We start from the raw sequence: 14,909 nt of genomic DNA, 5'->3' as shown, positions 1-14,909 counted from the left end.
GGAAGAGTAGAAGAAGAGAAGACGGGGGAAGCGAGAGAGGAGGAAGAGCAGAGATCGTCGAGGAGAAAGTAAGGAGGAAAGGCTGGGAGAGGTCGAGGGGAGGTGGGAAAGCGAAAGCAGTGGGTCCTCCCCACAAAAAATAGGTTTGTGTTATACTGACTCTCGTATCACAAAGGATGTACTCTAGTATCATAGCTATTAGAACTGGATATGGATCACAGACTTTAAGCCCAGAAGGGATGAGCAGATCATTTTAGTCTGACTTCCTGTATATCACAGGCGTACCCACACCCACTGCTTGCTGAACCCAACAACAAACACTTAGACCAAAGCATTACAGCCCACAGGAGCCCAGGATACAAGGTCGCTGTGAGATAATATCTTTTATTGCTGACCAACTTCTGTGTAAACAAGCTTACACAGCGAGCTCTTCTTCATATCTGGGAAACTGTCACAACTAAATACAAGGTGGAATAGATTTTTGGAAACATAAGTACTTAACACACCATTTCAAGGGGCCATTCAAGGTTACCCCTTCAAACCTTCCTTCATAGGGGAAAGAAAGGAGGGGAAGGCAGACTGCGGGGGATGTAAATAAGTTGTTGTAATCCATAAATCCAGAGTCTCTTTTCAGTCCATGATTTTAAGTGACTAACAATTATGAAGTTAAGCTTCACAACCTCATATTTTGAAAATATTGTGCAGGTTTCCTTTTGAGGATGAGGACTGATAGGTTTGTTAAGTGTGTCAGCCACAGGTGATAGGTGTGTTTTGTATTATCACTTTTCCTGGGTGACTTCATTTGGATTTAGTGTTGTCTGGTTTCACCCATATAGTCTTACTAGGGCAATTTGTGCACTGGATGAGGTGTTAACCACAGGTTGTGATTTAGGCATTGTAGGGGATTTTTTTTTTCCCCAAGGGGGGGATCTTTGGAAAAGTGTAATTGGGGTGGGGGAGGGGTGGATCCCTGCTACCAGTGGCAGGATTGCATGTTAATCGCAGGGTCTGTTGCCACTTTGAGTTTGCTGTATCCTGGTCTGTGGGGAGGTTGTTCTGGTGATGAGATTAGGGGGCGTGTTTGGTGAGGCAGAAGAGAGGAGTTCAGGTCCAATTCAGAAGCAAGTCCTTACAGACCAGATTCTGTCCCTCTGACCTACAGAAGTTGGTTCAATAGAAAATATTACCTCCCACCTGTCTCTCTAATATCCTGTTGACCGACAAGAGAATAAACAACATTGTCACACAGGGACTAGAAAATCATATGTGCCACAGGCAGTGAATAGGCTGAGACTGAGCTGCACCAGTGCCTGAGGCCCCACAAGACAGGACTTTGGCCCCATTATCCAACACATCCTAGTAGTCATTATCTCGTTTAGCCTTGCTCAAGTTTCAAGGCAAATAACAATTCCCTTTGAATGCCAATTCGTTGTGTCATCAATCTAAGGCTATAAATGTTTCCATGTTATGGAAACTTGGGATTAGTTCAGGGCCCCCTCTAAGGTATTTGTTGTGTTCACGTGTCATGGTACAATCCCCACTCTGAACCTCTAGCGTCCAAAATGATGGGAACCGCATGAATTCCTCTAAGCTTAATCACCAGCTCAGAACCTTGTAGCCGTAGCCCACCAATCAGAATTCCAGTGCCTGGTACACTCTGGCTCCCCCCAAAACCTTGCCAGGGACCCCAAGACCCAGACCCTCTGGATTCTCAACACAGGAAAGAAAACCCTTTCCCCAACCGTTGCCTCTCCAGGCTTCCCTTCCCTGGGTTACCCTGAAGATCACTTGATTCAAAACTCCTTGAATCACAAAACAGGAGAGGAAACTGCACCTTCCCCCCTCCTTCTCTCTCCCCCTCCCAGACTCTCCCCTGAGAGAGACATGTAATCCTGGACACAAGAGAAATTAGCCTCTCTTCTCCCCCTTCCTCCTTTCTCCCCACCCATTCCCTGGTGAATCCAGACAGTCCCCTGGGTCTCACCAGAATAAAAGAACAATCAGGTTCTTAAAACAAGAAACTTTAATTAAAAGAGAGAAAAACAGTTAAAAATTTATCTTTGTTAAATTTAAAATGTATGGAGGTAAAGCGGTTTTTTTCAGCTATAGGCACTGGAGAATACCCTCCCAGCCTAAGTATTCAAATACAAATTAAAATCCTTTCAGCAAAAATACAAATTTGAACTCCTTTCAGCCAAGTACACAATTAAACTCCTTCCAACCAAAGGCACATTTGCAAATAAAGAAAACAAACATAAGCCTAACTCGCTTTATCTACCTAGTACTCACTATTTTGAACTTATAGGAGCCTATATCAGGGAGATTGGAGAGAAACCTGGTTGCACGTCTGGTCCCTCTGAGCCCCCAGAGTGAACAACAACCAAAAACTAAGAGCATACACAGAAAACCCCCTCCCTCCAGATTTGAAAGTATCCTGTCTCCTGATTGGTCCTCTGGTCAGGTGACGGCCAGGCTTACTGAACTTGTTAACCCGTTACAGTCAAAGAGATATAAAGTACTTCTGCGCTATTAACTTTTCTTATCTGTTTATGACATAATGGCATCAGCATAGGAGTCTCTCTGGTGGTGAAGAACCCACAGAGCAAGGTCCTGGGCCATACCCTCCAAGATGTTGGCACAGGGGATTCGCTGAAGGCACTTCTGAGGAGCGAGTGTAGCCAGAGTGCTGCTGTGCTCCAGCAATCCCCAGATAGCAGAGAGCACCTTAGGAATTAGTCCAAGGATCAGAGAGTTGCAAATTTGTCCTTTTGTGGATACACCCCTCTTCCCTCCCCCACCCGCCCCCCAGCTCTGCATAGTGCCAAAGGGTGCAAGGAGTTCAATTCTCAGCTGTACCCAAATAACCCTGATCTTTGCAGAAGTTTGGGTCTAGATTAAAAATTCTTTGATCTGGGTGGCCTTTACATCTGCAATGGGCTAAACCAAAACACACCCAAATTTTGGATCCAGATCGGGAACTTAACTTATAGTTTGGGCCTCTCTGTATTATAAAGACAATTTTTCCCGCTTCTTAAAAGCCAACTATTATTTGTTCTAGCCTCACTATTTACTGAGAATAATCATCTTTTGTAACAGCCTTCTGCCACAGGCAGTCACAGACAGTTATGAGACCATTCTGTCATGTTCTCTCCAAGCTTTATTAAATTCCAGGTGAACATGGGTATTAGTTATAATAAACTGTGCTGTAATGTAATGTCCTCTCAGTAGAGACTACACATTAGAGCACTCATGTGCTGAGATAGTACAGTGATGGGCCTAAAGAAAACCCTAAAACAGATAGATACCATTGCATGTCTTCTCTTTCAGATTCCTGTGTTTTGCACTCAGATGACCTAGTAATGCAATTACATGGGGATATTTAATAACTGTTTTCTTTTTAGACTTGTGGACCACCCTCAGTTTCCATTTAAAGATGAATAATGGAAAGGATACTTTCAGTATTCCTGATTTTATTTCGCATGTGAGGAATCAGACATACATTTCATCTCCTTGCTCCATACCAGTGATTAGTCCCAGAGAAGAACCCTGTTCTGGAAGCCCACCTTCTGCTGGTGATATCAAGAGATCTACACTGTACATTTAAACTGAAATTCAAAACAACTCGGTCTCTGAATGGAATTGTTCTGGATTGCTAATGGGGAAAAAATAAAGGTGTCTGTGTAATGCACTTATTGAGTCTAGTCTCTATTCTTTAATAATTGTTTCTTTTCTTCGTTATCAGAGCCAGCAGACCCAGTCCCCTTAGAAGTGCTCGTGTGAGGTGCTGTAAGTCCCCAAAGTGGTGTTGGCTGAGCTAGCTTGAAAAATGATAGGGTCTGTCCACTTTCATTGATGTCACTCAGCAGCTTGACTGCTCCCACAGGCGCCATGCCTCAGTAAATAAAAGTAATACTCAAGGGCTGTATTTGCTCACTGGCTCAAGCAGGAGTGAAGCAATGTTACAAGCTTCAAGAAAGACAATGGAACTCTACAAAGATACGTCCATGGGGATGAACAATGGGCACAGAAGTCCTGTGGTCAGATTCAGTATCTATGCACCTTTTACAGGTTATTCCAGAATAGGAAGTTTGTGTTTGTTGTATTAAGTTTGATGCTGTGCATGAAAATGAGCAACTGACAGCACTAAGATCTAGAGAGTGAGGGTAGGCACTGTACAGTTTCCTCCACAGAGCTCTCCATCCCAGCATGCAGCACTTTCTGCAGTTCCAAGTATGGGCCCCGTGCAGATCTGCAATGAACTTCAGCTCTGACATGCAGTCTGGTTAGCTGTTCTGTTCATGGGCCCACATGCCTCACTGCAATACACCTCAGTCCTGACTGCTGCTTCCTTTGCTGTTCCAGGTCTTCCCTCATTAACTGGCAATTGTTCTATACCGGGTAGTGTTTATACACGCGTGAAGGTTTTCTATACTGCGATATTTGGAAAGAAGCTGCATTGCATCCTTTTATCTTTGTTCATCCAGCTATTTGTTCACAGCTTGTTCTCTGTTGTGTTATATCTTCTAAGTGCCTGCCTGACTCTAAAAATATGTTCACAACTGCAGCTCCTACTGCTGTTTTTGGGAGTCCATTCCACACCTGAATTCCACATACTATGATTAAAGGCATGTCTCCACGTCTTTCAGATCCTTTCGGAGCTTTAGTTCATGGCCCATTGTTTCCTACCCTATTTACCTTGAGCAATTTTGTTGCATCTGCTTTCTCTGGGCCATTCAAAATGTTATACCCCTCAATCAGGAGATGTGCCCTCAGCATTACCCTGTATTTCTGGAAGAACCCTCCAACGATAATACTAAGCTGATGACACTTTTTGTAAGCAGGCAGAAGAACTAGGTGATCTTATTTGTAACTTAATAACTACTTACAGTCTAACGGCAGCGCCCTTTTTTCGCTAGCTCACTCACTCTCTTATTGTGTAGTACATGTTCTGTGCCAGATAAACAATAAATGTGCTGACACCATTCAAAACTATATTTGCTTCATGGGGTGAGCAAACAAAGACTGACCTTGAAAGGAATAGAGGACTTAGGCAATGGGATACAAAGTCTTTTATCTCTTTGTCATTCACTGGTTCAGAGGCCACTCAAATTAGTAGTGACTAAAAATCACTATGTTGTACTTACAGTACACACGGCTCTCTCACCCATAGATCCCAAGCACTTTGCAATGGAAGGTAAGTGTCACTATCCTAATGTTATACATGGGGAACAGCAATAAAGAACTTGCCCAAGGTCACCCATCAAGACCCAAATCTTGAAATCAGATCAGCATAGGTAGGCTCTTGAGCCCATGCAGAATCCCTCTGATGTCACACTCACTCATGTCCTTACTCGCTCAACTAGCCGCATGGACTTCAGTAAGATTACTAGTGTGAATAAGGTTTGCAAGAACAGGCCCTTCATTTTCAAATACATTGCACTCAACCAATGTGGGTCAAACCTTGGGCTCCTTACTCAATTGCTTGAAGGACTGAATAACCGAACTCTCATTGACTCAGATAAATAAGGACCTGAGGCCTTGACTCATTATGCAGATTATCAGTGCTCCAGTGGTTCAACTTGTGATACTCTCTGCTGTACATCAAGAGCTGCTGAAATCAATGGAGGCTGCACTGGTGTAAAGAGGACAGAACTTGCCCCCCCCTCCACACACACACACTTTTGGATAAGTTGGTTATTTAGTAACTCTTTCAGAGTCCCTTTTCAGATTAGAACCACACTACCTAGTTCTTTCAGGTGATTTGTCTTTCAGCTGATTTCAAGAATAAACATGTTCAGTTTACAACTGAAAAGATGTATTTTCTGACTGCTAGCCCTGCAAAATTGAGCTTCCACCTAAGAGCAAGCTGTGTTCTTTTCTTAGGTGTCATCGTCAGTAAAAGGGTTGTGAAAGCCAAGTTCTGCTCTCAGTAACACCTGAGCCATCCCATTATCTTTAATAGTCAGACAGAGATTGGCCTATAGAATTTGATAGGGATTAAAGTAATATTCTATAGAAATTCAAAGGAGTTCTCTATACAGTCTCTACTATTGATCACTTTTCTGAAGCATATTTAAACCAACCTGAGACTTTATTAGAGAATTACATCTATTCTATAGACTGTTTTTTTAGATTGGTTTAAAAATTCTGTAGAACTATGGTCATTGTCTATTAAATTCTGTAGGACTTTTCCATAATGGAAAACCTTACTTTTTTCACTAACGTAAGTAGAGGTGAGTGTCAGAGTAAGAAGCTGACATTTTTACATAGTCACTTTTCATATCGGAACCACACTTTAAAATATCATCCCTGACCCAGACATGTTGATGCTTTTTGTCTTTCTGTTTTTAATTCATAGGTTCCAAAAAAGTAAGCGTGAGGAGGCTGTGAAGGTGGCTATTGAAGTTGGCCACCGCCATTTAGATGGAGCTTATTTCTGTGAGAATGAGAAGGAGGTTGGGCGAGCCATTCAAGAGAAGATTGCAGATGGAATGGTCAAAAGAGAGGGAAATATTTTACCCAGGAACGGTAAGTTGGTTTTGTTCTAAATCCCATCACTTGCTCTCTGCGTCTTTCTGTGCTGCTTTTCAGCAGTAAGAAAACAGTGACTTCAGTGAGGGGGTAAGTGCAAGTTGTAGCAGGCTGACAGGATTTGCCTGAAACACCCTTCTTGTTACCAGGTGCTAATCCTGTGGGGAAAGTGTTATATACATTAGTACCAGCTGGAGCTTTAGCAGGCTTGGTGCCTAGATACAGTTACCAGATAAAAACTACATTGAACTGAAGTTAAGGGTGAGTATGTGTTAGTAACTTAAGGCTAAAAGCATTACAAGGATGCTGTAATTATCCCCAAACCAATCATTACAGACCAGGTGATAGAGATTTAAGGTTCCACTTCAAAGAAATCCAAATATGTTAGGCTATGGAAATGCACAGGTTAGGCACCTAAACAATTCTAATTTCTTCAACCGTAATTATGTATGCAATAGCCATAGAAATAGGATTAGTTCATTGTTTGTGGTCCCAGACTGCACTAATTTGATTTTGAAAGATACAGTAGATGTTTCCATTTTCTACCCTCATGTTATGAATGTTCATTGTTTAATGCTGCAGGGTATGATGACACAATATTAATTGTCAAGGCATCTATACACCTTGTATATAGGTGTCATTTTTATTATTTAAATGTAAATAAAATAATGCATACTATGCTGTATATCAGTGACATTTCATGCCTGAGCTATATTAGAGTAAAATTAGTTAGGGAATTAGTCTTCTCGACATACAAATCTGATGGCATTTGTTCTCTCTCCACTCTTTACAGCTTTGGAGCACATTTAACACTCCTGAGATGGTCCCCTCAGCCCTGGAAAAGTCACTGAAGAGCCTGCAGTTTGACTACATTGATCTCTATATTATTCACACACCCCTATCTTTAAAGGTAAAAAGGAGTTCTGTCTTAACACTGCAAAATCCTTGTCCCCATAGTTCCCCTTTTGCTTTAAGACAAGACTGTATGACAACTGCTTGATTCAGAAACATTGCTATAAGGAACAAGGAGCTTTACAATACTAAATTTCCCCATGTATATTTCTTCCAGATCAGATGTAAAATGCGCTTTTTGTTTATCTTAGAGATGGGGAGATAATCAAGAGAACTGATGGACTGGACATTCATCAGGTTTCAAAAAGAACTTTGCACTTAATAAAGGTTAAATGTGCTGTGAATATTGAGTTACCAACATGTCGAAATAGTTCAATATTTCTCCAGAAAGTAATTCATGTCATGTGTCATACCAAAGGGAAGTTTATCTAATGATTTTTTTTTGTTTTCAAGTCTGCAGATTATTTACTCCCAGAGGATGGAAAAGGAAAATTGATTTTTTACAATGTAGACCTGTGTGCCACTTGGGAGGTGGGTATCATTTATGAGTATAACATTAAAATACATTTGCAAAACTGTCATGCATACTTGCCAGGCATGAAACCAACATACCCAGGAGTGTATGAGAAAACAACAATAATGAGATTTATATTTCAGGGCATAAACCAAACTCTAATAGGGATTTAGGAAAAAACTTTTCCTGGAGGTGGGTTATTTCATAGCTGTCCACTGTGGGTTTCTTGTATCTTCCTCTGAAGCAGCTGGTAGAGGTCACTCTTGGAAAGAGGACTCATTGGGCCACTGGTTTGCTCCAGTTTGGCGGTTCCTGTAATCCCACTAATTCACAGAAAAATGTTACTCACCTGGGAGAATGGGAGCATGGAATATTGTAAGGCTATATTAAGATACAAGGCAGGGCTTTATTTGTCCAGTATTGATGGCTAAGATGTGTTGCAAGTGTTCTGTCTGTCTGCTGTTTTTTGAAGAGAAGCAAAGAACTTCTCTAAACACAAGTGGGGGAAAAACCTTAAAGGAAGGAGAAACTCCAGAATGTCTTTCTCAGGAGCTAATGTCCAGCCGTTCTTTTAAATCAAAAGGGAAACCTCTTTATTGCTCCACTTCAAGTAGACGCAAGCCACAAGAGTTAGACTCTGCTATTGAACTCTTCAGAATTTTTGGGTGTTAGGATCAGTTGACATTAAAGACAGGGGCCATTAGCAAATTCAGATTTAGGTTCAAGTTCTGAAAAAAAAAAACATAGTTCTATGTAGCATGGAACAAGGGCCCTGTTTGTGCCCATCCCTGAATTCATGGAAAAACTTATGAAAATTTGGAAAGAATAAAGCAGAAAATAAATTAAAGGAAATGGTGTTTGAGAGGGGCAGGAGAAAGAGAGGCCCGGACTTTTCCCTTCACATCCAGAGATCCTCTCATGCTATCTCATTCCTGACCCTGAGGAGCCAGAATTTACATGTACATTGCCAAAGAGCCACAGTAATACATAATACGTCATAGGCTCCCCATTAGCTTCCCCCCCAGCACCTCTCGCCCACTGGCAGCCCTGCCGATCAGCGGTTTCTTGGCATGCAGGAGACTTGGGGGCAGGGGGGAAGGGAGCAAGGGCATGGCAGGCTCAGAAGAGGGGGTGGAGTGGAGGCAGAGCCAGGGGTTGAGCAGTGAGCACCCCGTGGCACACTGGAAAGCTGGCATCTGTAGCTCCATTTCCAGAGCCGGTGCCTATACAAGGAGCCATATATTAATTTCTAAAGAGCCACATGTGGCTCTGGAGCCACAGGTTCGCCACCCCTGGCATAGGGGGATACGCTGAAGGCATTTCTCGGGACAGAGTGAAACCAGAGTGCTGCTGTGCTCCAGCAATTCCCAGCTAGAAGAGAGAAGGCTGGAGATTAGCCCAAGAGTCTTTTGTGCCATACCCCTACCTCTGCACAGTGTCACTGGGTGCAGCTGAGAACTGAACTCCCTGAACCCTAACAACCCAGATCTTTGCAGAAGTTTGGGTCTAGGCCAGTGGTTCTCAAATCCGGTCTGACGCTTGTTCAGGGAAAGCCTCTGGTGGGCTAGGCCGGTTTGTTTACCTGCCGCTTCCACAGGTTCTGCTGATCGCGGCTCCCACTGGCCGTGGTTCGCTGCTCCAGGCCAAGGGGGGCTGCGGGAAGGGCAGCCAGCACATCCCTCGGCCCTCACCACTTTCTGCAGCCCCCATTGGCCTGGAGCGGCAAACCGCAGACAATGGGAGCCGCCATCGGCCAAACCTGCAGATGTGGCTAATAAACAAACCGGCTTGGCCCGCCAGGGGCTTTCCCTGAACAAGCAGCGGACCAGCTTTGAGAACCACTGGTCTAGATTAAACATTCTTTGTTCTGGGTGGTGTTTACATCTGCAAAGCGCTAAACCAAAACACACTCAGGTTTGGGCCTGTCTGCATTTTAAAGACAATTTTTCCCTCTTCATCAAAGCCCACTATTACTTGTTTTAGCCTCCCTGTTTACTGAGAATAATTATCTCTTGTAACAGCCTCCTGCCATAGGCAGTCAGATAGTTATGACCCAATGTTTTCTCTGACCTTTACTAACTTCCAAGTAAACACAGGTATTAAGTATAAATTCTGCTGTAACGTAATGCCATCTCAATAGCTACTGTATATTAGAGTATTCATGTGCTGAAATAGTAGAGTGATGGGCCTATAGAAAACCCTAAGATAGGTAGAAAATATCACATTTCTACTCCTTGAGATCCCTGCATTTTGCACTCAAATGTCCTAGTAATGCAGTTAGTGTGGACAGTTCATGAATGTTACTTTTTTTTTTCGATTTGTGGGCCACCCTCAGTTTCCATTCATAGATGAATAATGGAAAGAATCTTTTCATTGTTCCTGATTTTATTTCACACACAAGGAAAATCAGACATACATTTCATCTCCCTGCCCCATTCCTGTGATTAGTCCTAGAGAAGCACGCTGTTCTGGAAGCCCAGATAATGCTGGTGATATCAAGAGATCTATATTGTACATTAAAACAGAAATTCAAAACAACTCAGTGTCTGAATGGAATGGTACTTGATTGCTAGTGTGGAAAAAATAAGTGTCTTTGTAACACATTTATGAAGTCCAGTCTCTATTCTTCATTCTCAGAGCCAGCAGACCCAGGCGCCTTAGAAGTGCCCTGTGTGAGGTGTTATAGGTCCCCAAAGTGTGGTTGGCTGAGCTGGTGTGAAAAATGAGGGGGTCTGTCCACTTTGGCGGGCGTTGACTTGATTTAGCAGCTTGCAGGATTAGACCCTGAATATAACAGAAACCATAGACTAAAAATCCCACAAAGTAGACTCCTTAGCTCACACAGATCTAAAAACATGCAACACTTCATAAAAATTAGACATAACACAGTCTCAGTTCCCCAAGCAAGGTACTATTTAAATATTACTCAGGGCCAAATCCACCCTGAGCACTATGTAGGCCAGTGTGCAGTTGTGGAGGCCAAGACCAAAAGAGTAAAATCCAACAAGAGTTGTTGTTTTTTTTATTAAAACATCAATCCTAGCACTGCAGAAACACTTGCAGGAGCCCCTGACCCAGTCTTGACACAAACCCACTCACACTTCCTCTTACATTTTTAAACTCAAAGACTACAATTCCCAGCAATCACTACTGGACCTTGCAACACCACAGCCAGCTTTGCCTAGAATTCTATCACCAATGGGGAATGGCAGCAAAGCCATTACATGCTGTTAACAACCTCTTCAGTCTGTGATAGTGTCTGTTACTGCTGCTCTCTGACTCCTTGGGGTGAAGGAGGAAACAGCTGGTGGATTTGTGTAGTGGCTGGTCCAACAGCTCCACCCCTTCTCTGATCTTGGTCAAGCCATCAGCCATCATGTAGAGGGTGCAGTTGTTTTGCACTGGGATTTTTCTTCCACTGCAAAGAAGGGTCAAGACTTCAGCTTTAAATGCAGAATCCCAGCTCCTCAGCGAGCATAAATCAGCGCAGCTCCATTGAGGTCAAGGGATGTGATGCTCCTCTTACTTCCATCTTCTTAGTACACCTCTGAGTCACACCTGTGTAGCTGAGAAGGGAATTTGACTCACTGTCATTATGCTAATTTAAACCAGTTCATGACCTGGCCCAGAATATTTTAAGGTAAGGCAGACAATGTGCCAATGGAGATACATAGAATACACCAATGAGCCATGATAGGGTATGTTACATTGCTCCATTAATGCCGCAGGCACGTTGAGGATCACTTCTCTGCTAAAATGGAGCTGTGCCAATGTACCCTAGCTGTGGATCTGGCCAATAACCTCCAAGAAGCCCAGCTACCTGTGATGAACCATAACTGGGCTGAAGGAGCAAGGAATCAGAACTTTCTCTTATAATGTAGCTCCCAGTTCTGCTTAGTCTATCTTTGCATGAAGAAGATAACTTGGGAGTTATTTGAATTCTCTCAGACACATGCTTTGTAAGGAATAATCCTGCGTTTGCTGTGAAATGGGCTGGACTATTATTGTTAAAGTACCAATAATGTGCTCAGTCCTGTACTAGGCATCATGATGTGGATAACTTAGCAGGTTTTTTCCATCTCTAATGTCTGTGAGTCATAGCAGACAGCAGCTGAGCAAGTCAGAGATGGGCATTAAACAAAATTAAAGGGCTTATTTTGCTTCATGCTCAGTTTCTTTTCTGAGATAGCAGAAACCCCCAGTGTGTGACTTGTGCTTGTTACTTTTATATTAACATGAAACAAAGCACACAAAGGCAAAGGCCATGACTCTCTCACTTGGGAATGACCTGGGATGCGTTCTCAGATAATTCCTGCAATGATCTACTGAAAGCACACGGTGTGTGGTGTTCTCTGGAGACAATGATTTAAACATGCAAACATTTCAGCAAACAACAAAAAGTGCTGGCTCAGGGCAATTATCCTTCCGAGACACTAACAGTCATTCTCTTCTCACAGCCTATTGGCTCATGTTCCTACTCAGCAGAGGCAGTGTGAAGGCTGATGTTCATACAGACAGCATTTGAAAGCCAGATGTATGAGGTTTGGGGGTAACAATTTACTTTTAACTCTGCTGAAATACAGAGAGTGCTATCCTGGAACTCCTTCCTTTATCAGTGAAAACTATAAGGAGAATAGCTAGGAGAATGTGTGTGTTAATGTCCCAGCAACTTCAATGCTAAAGAGAGAATGAATTTCAAAGTGAATTGTTTGTCCCCTTTCCAGCTTTAGAAAAGAGGAGACCTTAATTCAGAAGTCCCCAAACTGTGGAGGAATGTTTAGGGAGGTGGGGATGGGCTGGCCAGTCCCCATGTGGAGGTGGAGAGGGAACGCTCCGGGAAGCGGCCAGCACCACGTCCCTGGGGAAGTGGGGACAGAGGGCTCCGCACGCTGCCCTCGCCTGTGGGTACCTCCCCTGAAGCTCCCATTAGCTGCGGTTCCCCGTTCCTGGCCAATGGGAGCTTCGGTGGAGGTATCTACAGGCAAGGACAGCGCGTGGCGCCCTCTGCCCCTACTCCTCCAGGGGCCACAGAAACGTGGTGCCGGCCGCTTCTGGGAGCGGTGCGGGGCCCATGGCACCATGGGGGTGGCAATCCCAAGGGCCAGATACAATGCCCTGAAGGGCCGGATCTGGCCTGCGGGCCATAGTTTGCCCACTCCTGTCCTAGAGAAATACTCTTTTCTCTGGGAGCGCAGAGCACACAAGAGATCTACACACTGTCTGCGACACATAAGGTTCGAGTAGTGTTTTAATGGGGGAGGACCAACAAGACGCAACAGAGTTGGTTTAAAGCCAAATGGCTGTGTTTATTTTAACAACGGGAATAGATTACACTTTGGCTAGGAAGAGCAACATGTTAACTCTTATCTACACTGCTTCATATAAAAGGAAGAAGCAAGGCCAAAAAATAAGCTATAAAAGAGAAAAAGGGGGGGAAAAATCAACCGCTTTTCTTATACACAGAATGAAGTAAACGCAAGAAACAAAAAAGAGGGGTAGAGACGGGGGAGGAGTTAGGCAAGAGCAGAAATATTTGCAGAAATTACAAAATACATACTACACTTTAAAAACAGCTGACCAGCAGCATAAACATCGATTGCATAGTGAATTAGGGAAGGTGGTCTTGTTTAATACGACATGACCCGCGCCGGCAAAATCCGGAGGAGATTCCCTGGCTGGAAGGGTGATCAGACCTTTCAGCTGACACGCGGGAGCTCCTCCCGATTCTGGCGTGAGACCTAGTTTTGTCTGGGGGCTTTTACTCATGTCAGTCTCAGATTGGTTCCCTTTTATGTATGTTGATACCGGATTGGCCCCCTAACTCCTTCGCCTTTCAGGTTCTGGGCAGGAGCCTTCTATGTCAGCAGAAGCTGTACTTGACAAGCACACTACTTCTTTGTTTGAGACATCCTTACATGCCTGCATACGGCTCACAGGGTGCTCTCGGCACGCTAGGGTTATGCACACGACACCTTCGGGCTTTCCTTTAAAGAACAAGAATCTGACCCAAAATGAAGACCGCCTTGTCCTTTTACCAAAACAAAATGGCTATGGACCGACAATTGGCCATAAAGAAGCCGTGTTTAAGCGTGCACTTTAGGGTTGTGACACACACAACATGTTAAACAGAAATTCAGAACAACTAATCTCTAGCATGGGTCTAGATTATCAGGGGAGAGGAGAATAAAGGTCTCTATGTAATGCGGTTATTATGTTTTGTTCCTGATTTTGATAACACAGTTTCTTATCTTTATTCTTTGAGCCAGAAGATCAAGGCCGCTCAAATCTGTAATTCATAGGAGCAATTAAACTATAGGCAATTCTCTTGTACTATTTTCATGTGATTTAATTGTTGTTGTTTTCTTCTGATGAGTTTGAAAATTTAGTAATGTGTGATAACTGTTAGTTTTAAAATGTTTTGTTAACGGGTATAAGTTTCCTAATTATATTTTTCTGGAAATGCTTTGTGCCCATTGTAGAGTGACTGTGAATTCGAAGGGAGATCTTTTGTGTGCTTTTCTGTGTCACATGGAAGCAATGTTAAGTCAATAAAGTTGAGGAAAACCGATCTTTGAACCCATTGTTTGATAATGATAGTGTGTTTTCTGATTTTGCTTTGTCATGTTGAATTTGCACTTTTGTTCCATCCTTCCTTATGCCTGCTGCCTCTAACTTGGCTGCTACTCCTCCTCCACTCCCTGGAAAAAAATGCATATAAATGAGGACTTCGTACAGTTGTTTTCTTTCTGAAGCTCTTGCTGGCTCATACAGCAGTGCTGCAAAGTTTCAGCGTTCAGTAAAGAATCAAGGAAATACTGTAAAGAGATGGAGCTTGACAAAGATCGTTGTATTAAGATGAACGATGGGAACAAAATTCCTGCAGTGGGATTTGGTACTTATTCCCCTGATGCAGTAAGTAAACCTTTCATGGCTTTCTTTGTCCTTAACCTGTTGATCAACATTGCTGGGCACTGCTATAACCATTCCCTGTAGCACTCTAGAAAGGGATGCA

General features: G+C 43.2%; 1 protein-coding gene across 4 annotated transcripts in view; it reads left to right on the top strand.

Annotated features, from left to right (window-relative positions):
• Window positions 1-14,909, top strand: part of LOC116815619 (aldo-keto reductase family 1 member C1-like) — a 76,625-nt gene that overhangs the window by 23,804 nt on the left and 37,912 nt on the right. The window contains exon 9 of one of the 4 annotated variants that reach the window (XM_032764118.2): window positions 3,402-3,647. The exons of 2 other annotated variants lie outside the window; for them this stretch is intronic. In XM_032764118.2, the coding sequence (XP_032620009.1) occupies window positions 3,402-3,441 (40 nt within the window). In that variant the 3' untranslated portion in view covers window positions 3,442-3,647. Of the gene's footprint in view, window positions 1-3,401; window positions 3,648-14,564; window positions 14,810-14,909 lie in introns of those variants that run through there. One more of the 4 variants, XM_075069625.1, reaches the window with a different exon arrangement.

Source organism: Chelonoidis abingdonii, chromosome 1 (genome assembly GCF_003597395.2).
Source record: "Chelonoidis abingdonii isolate Lonesome George chromosome 1, CheloAbing_2.0, whole genome shotgun sequence".
Lineage (NCBI taxonomy): Eukaryota > Metazoa > Chordata > Testudines > Testudinidae > Chelonoidis > Chelonoidis abingdonii.
Note: the sequence above shows the minus strand (reverse complement) of the source record. Positions and strands in the feature narration are given on the sequence as shown.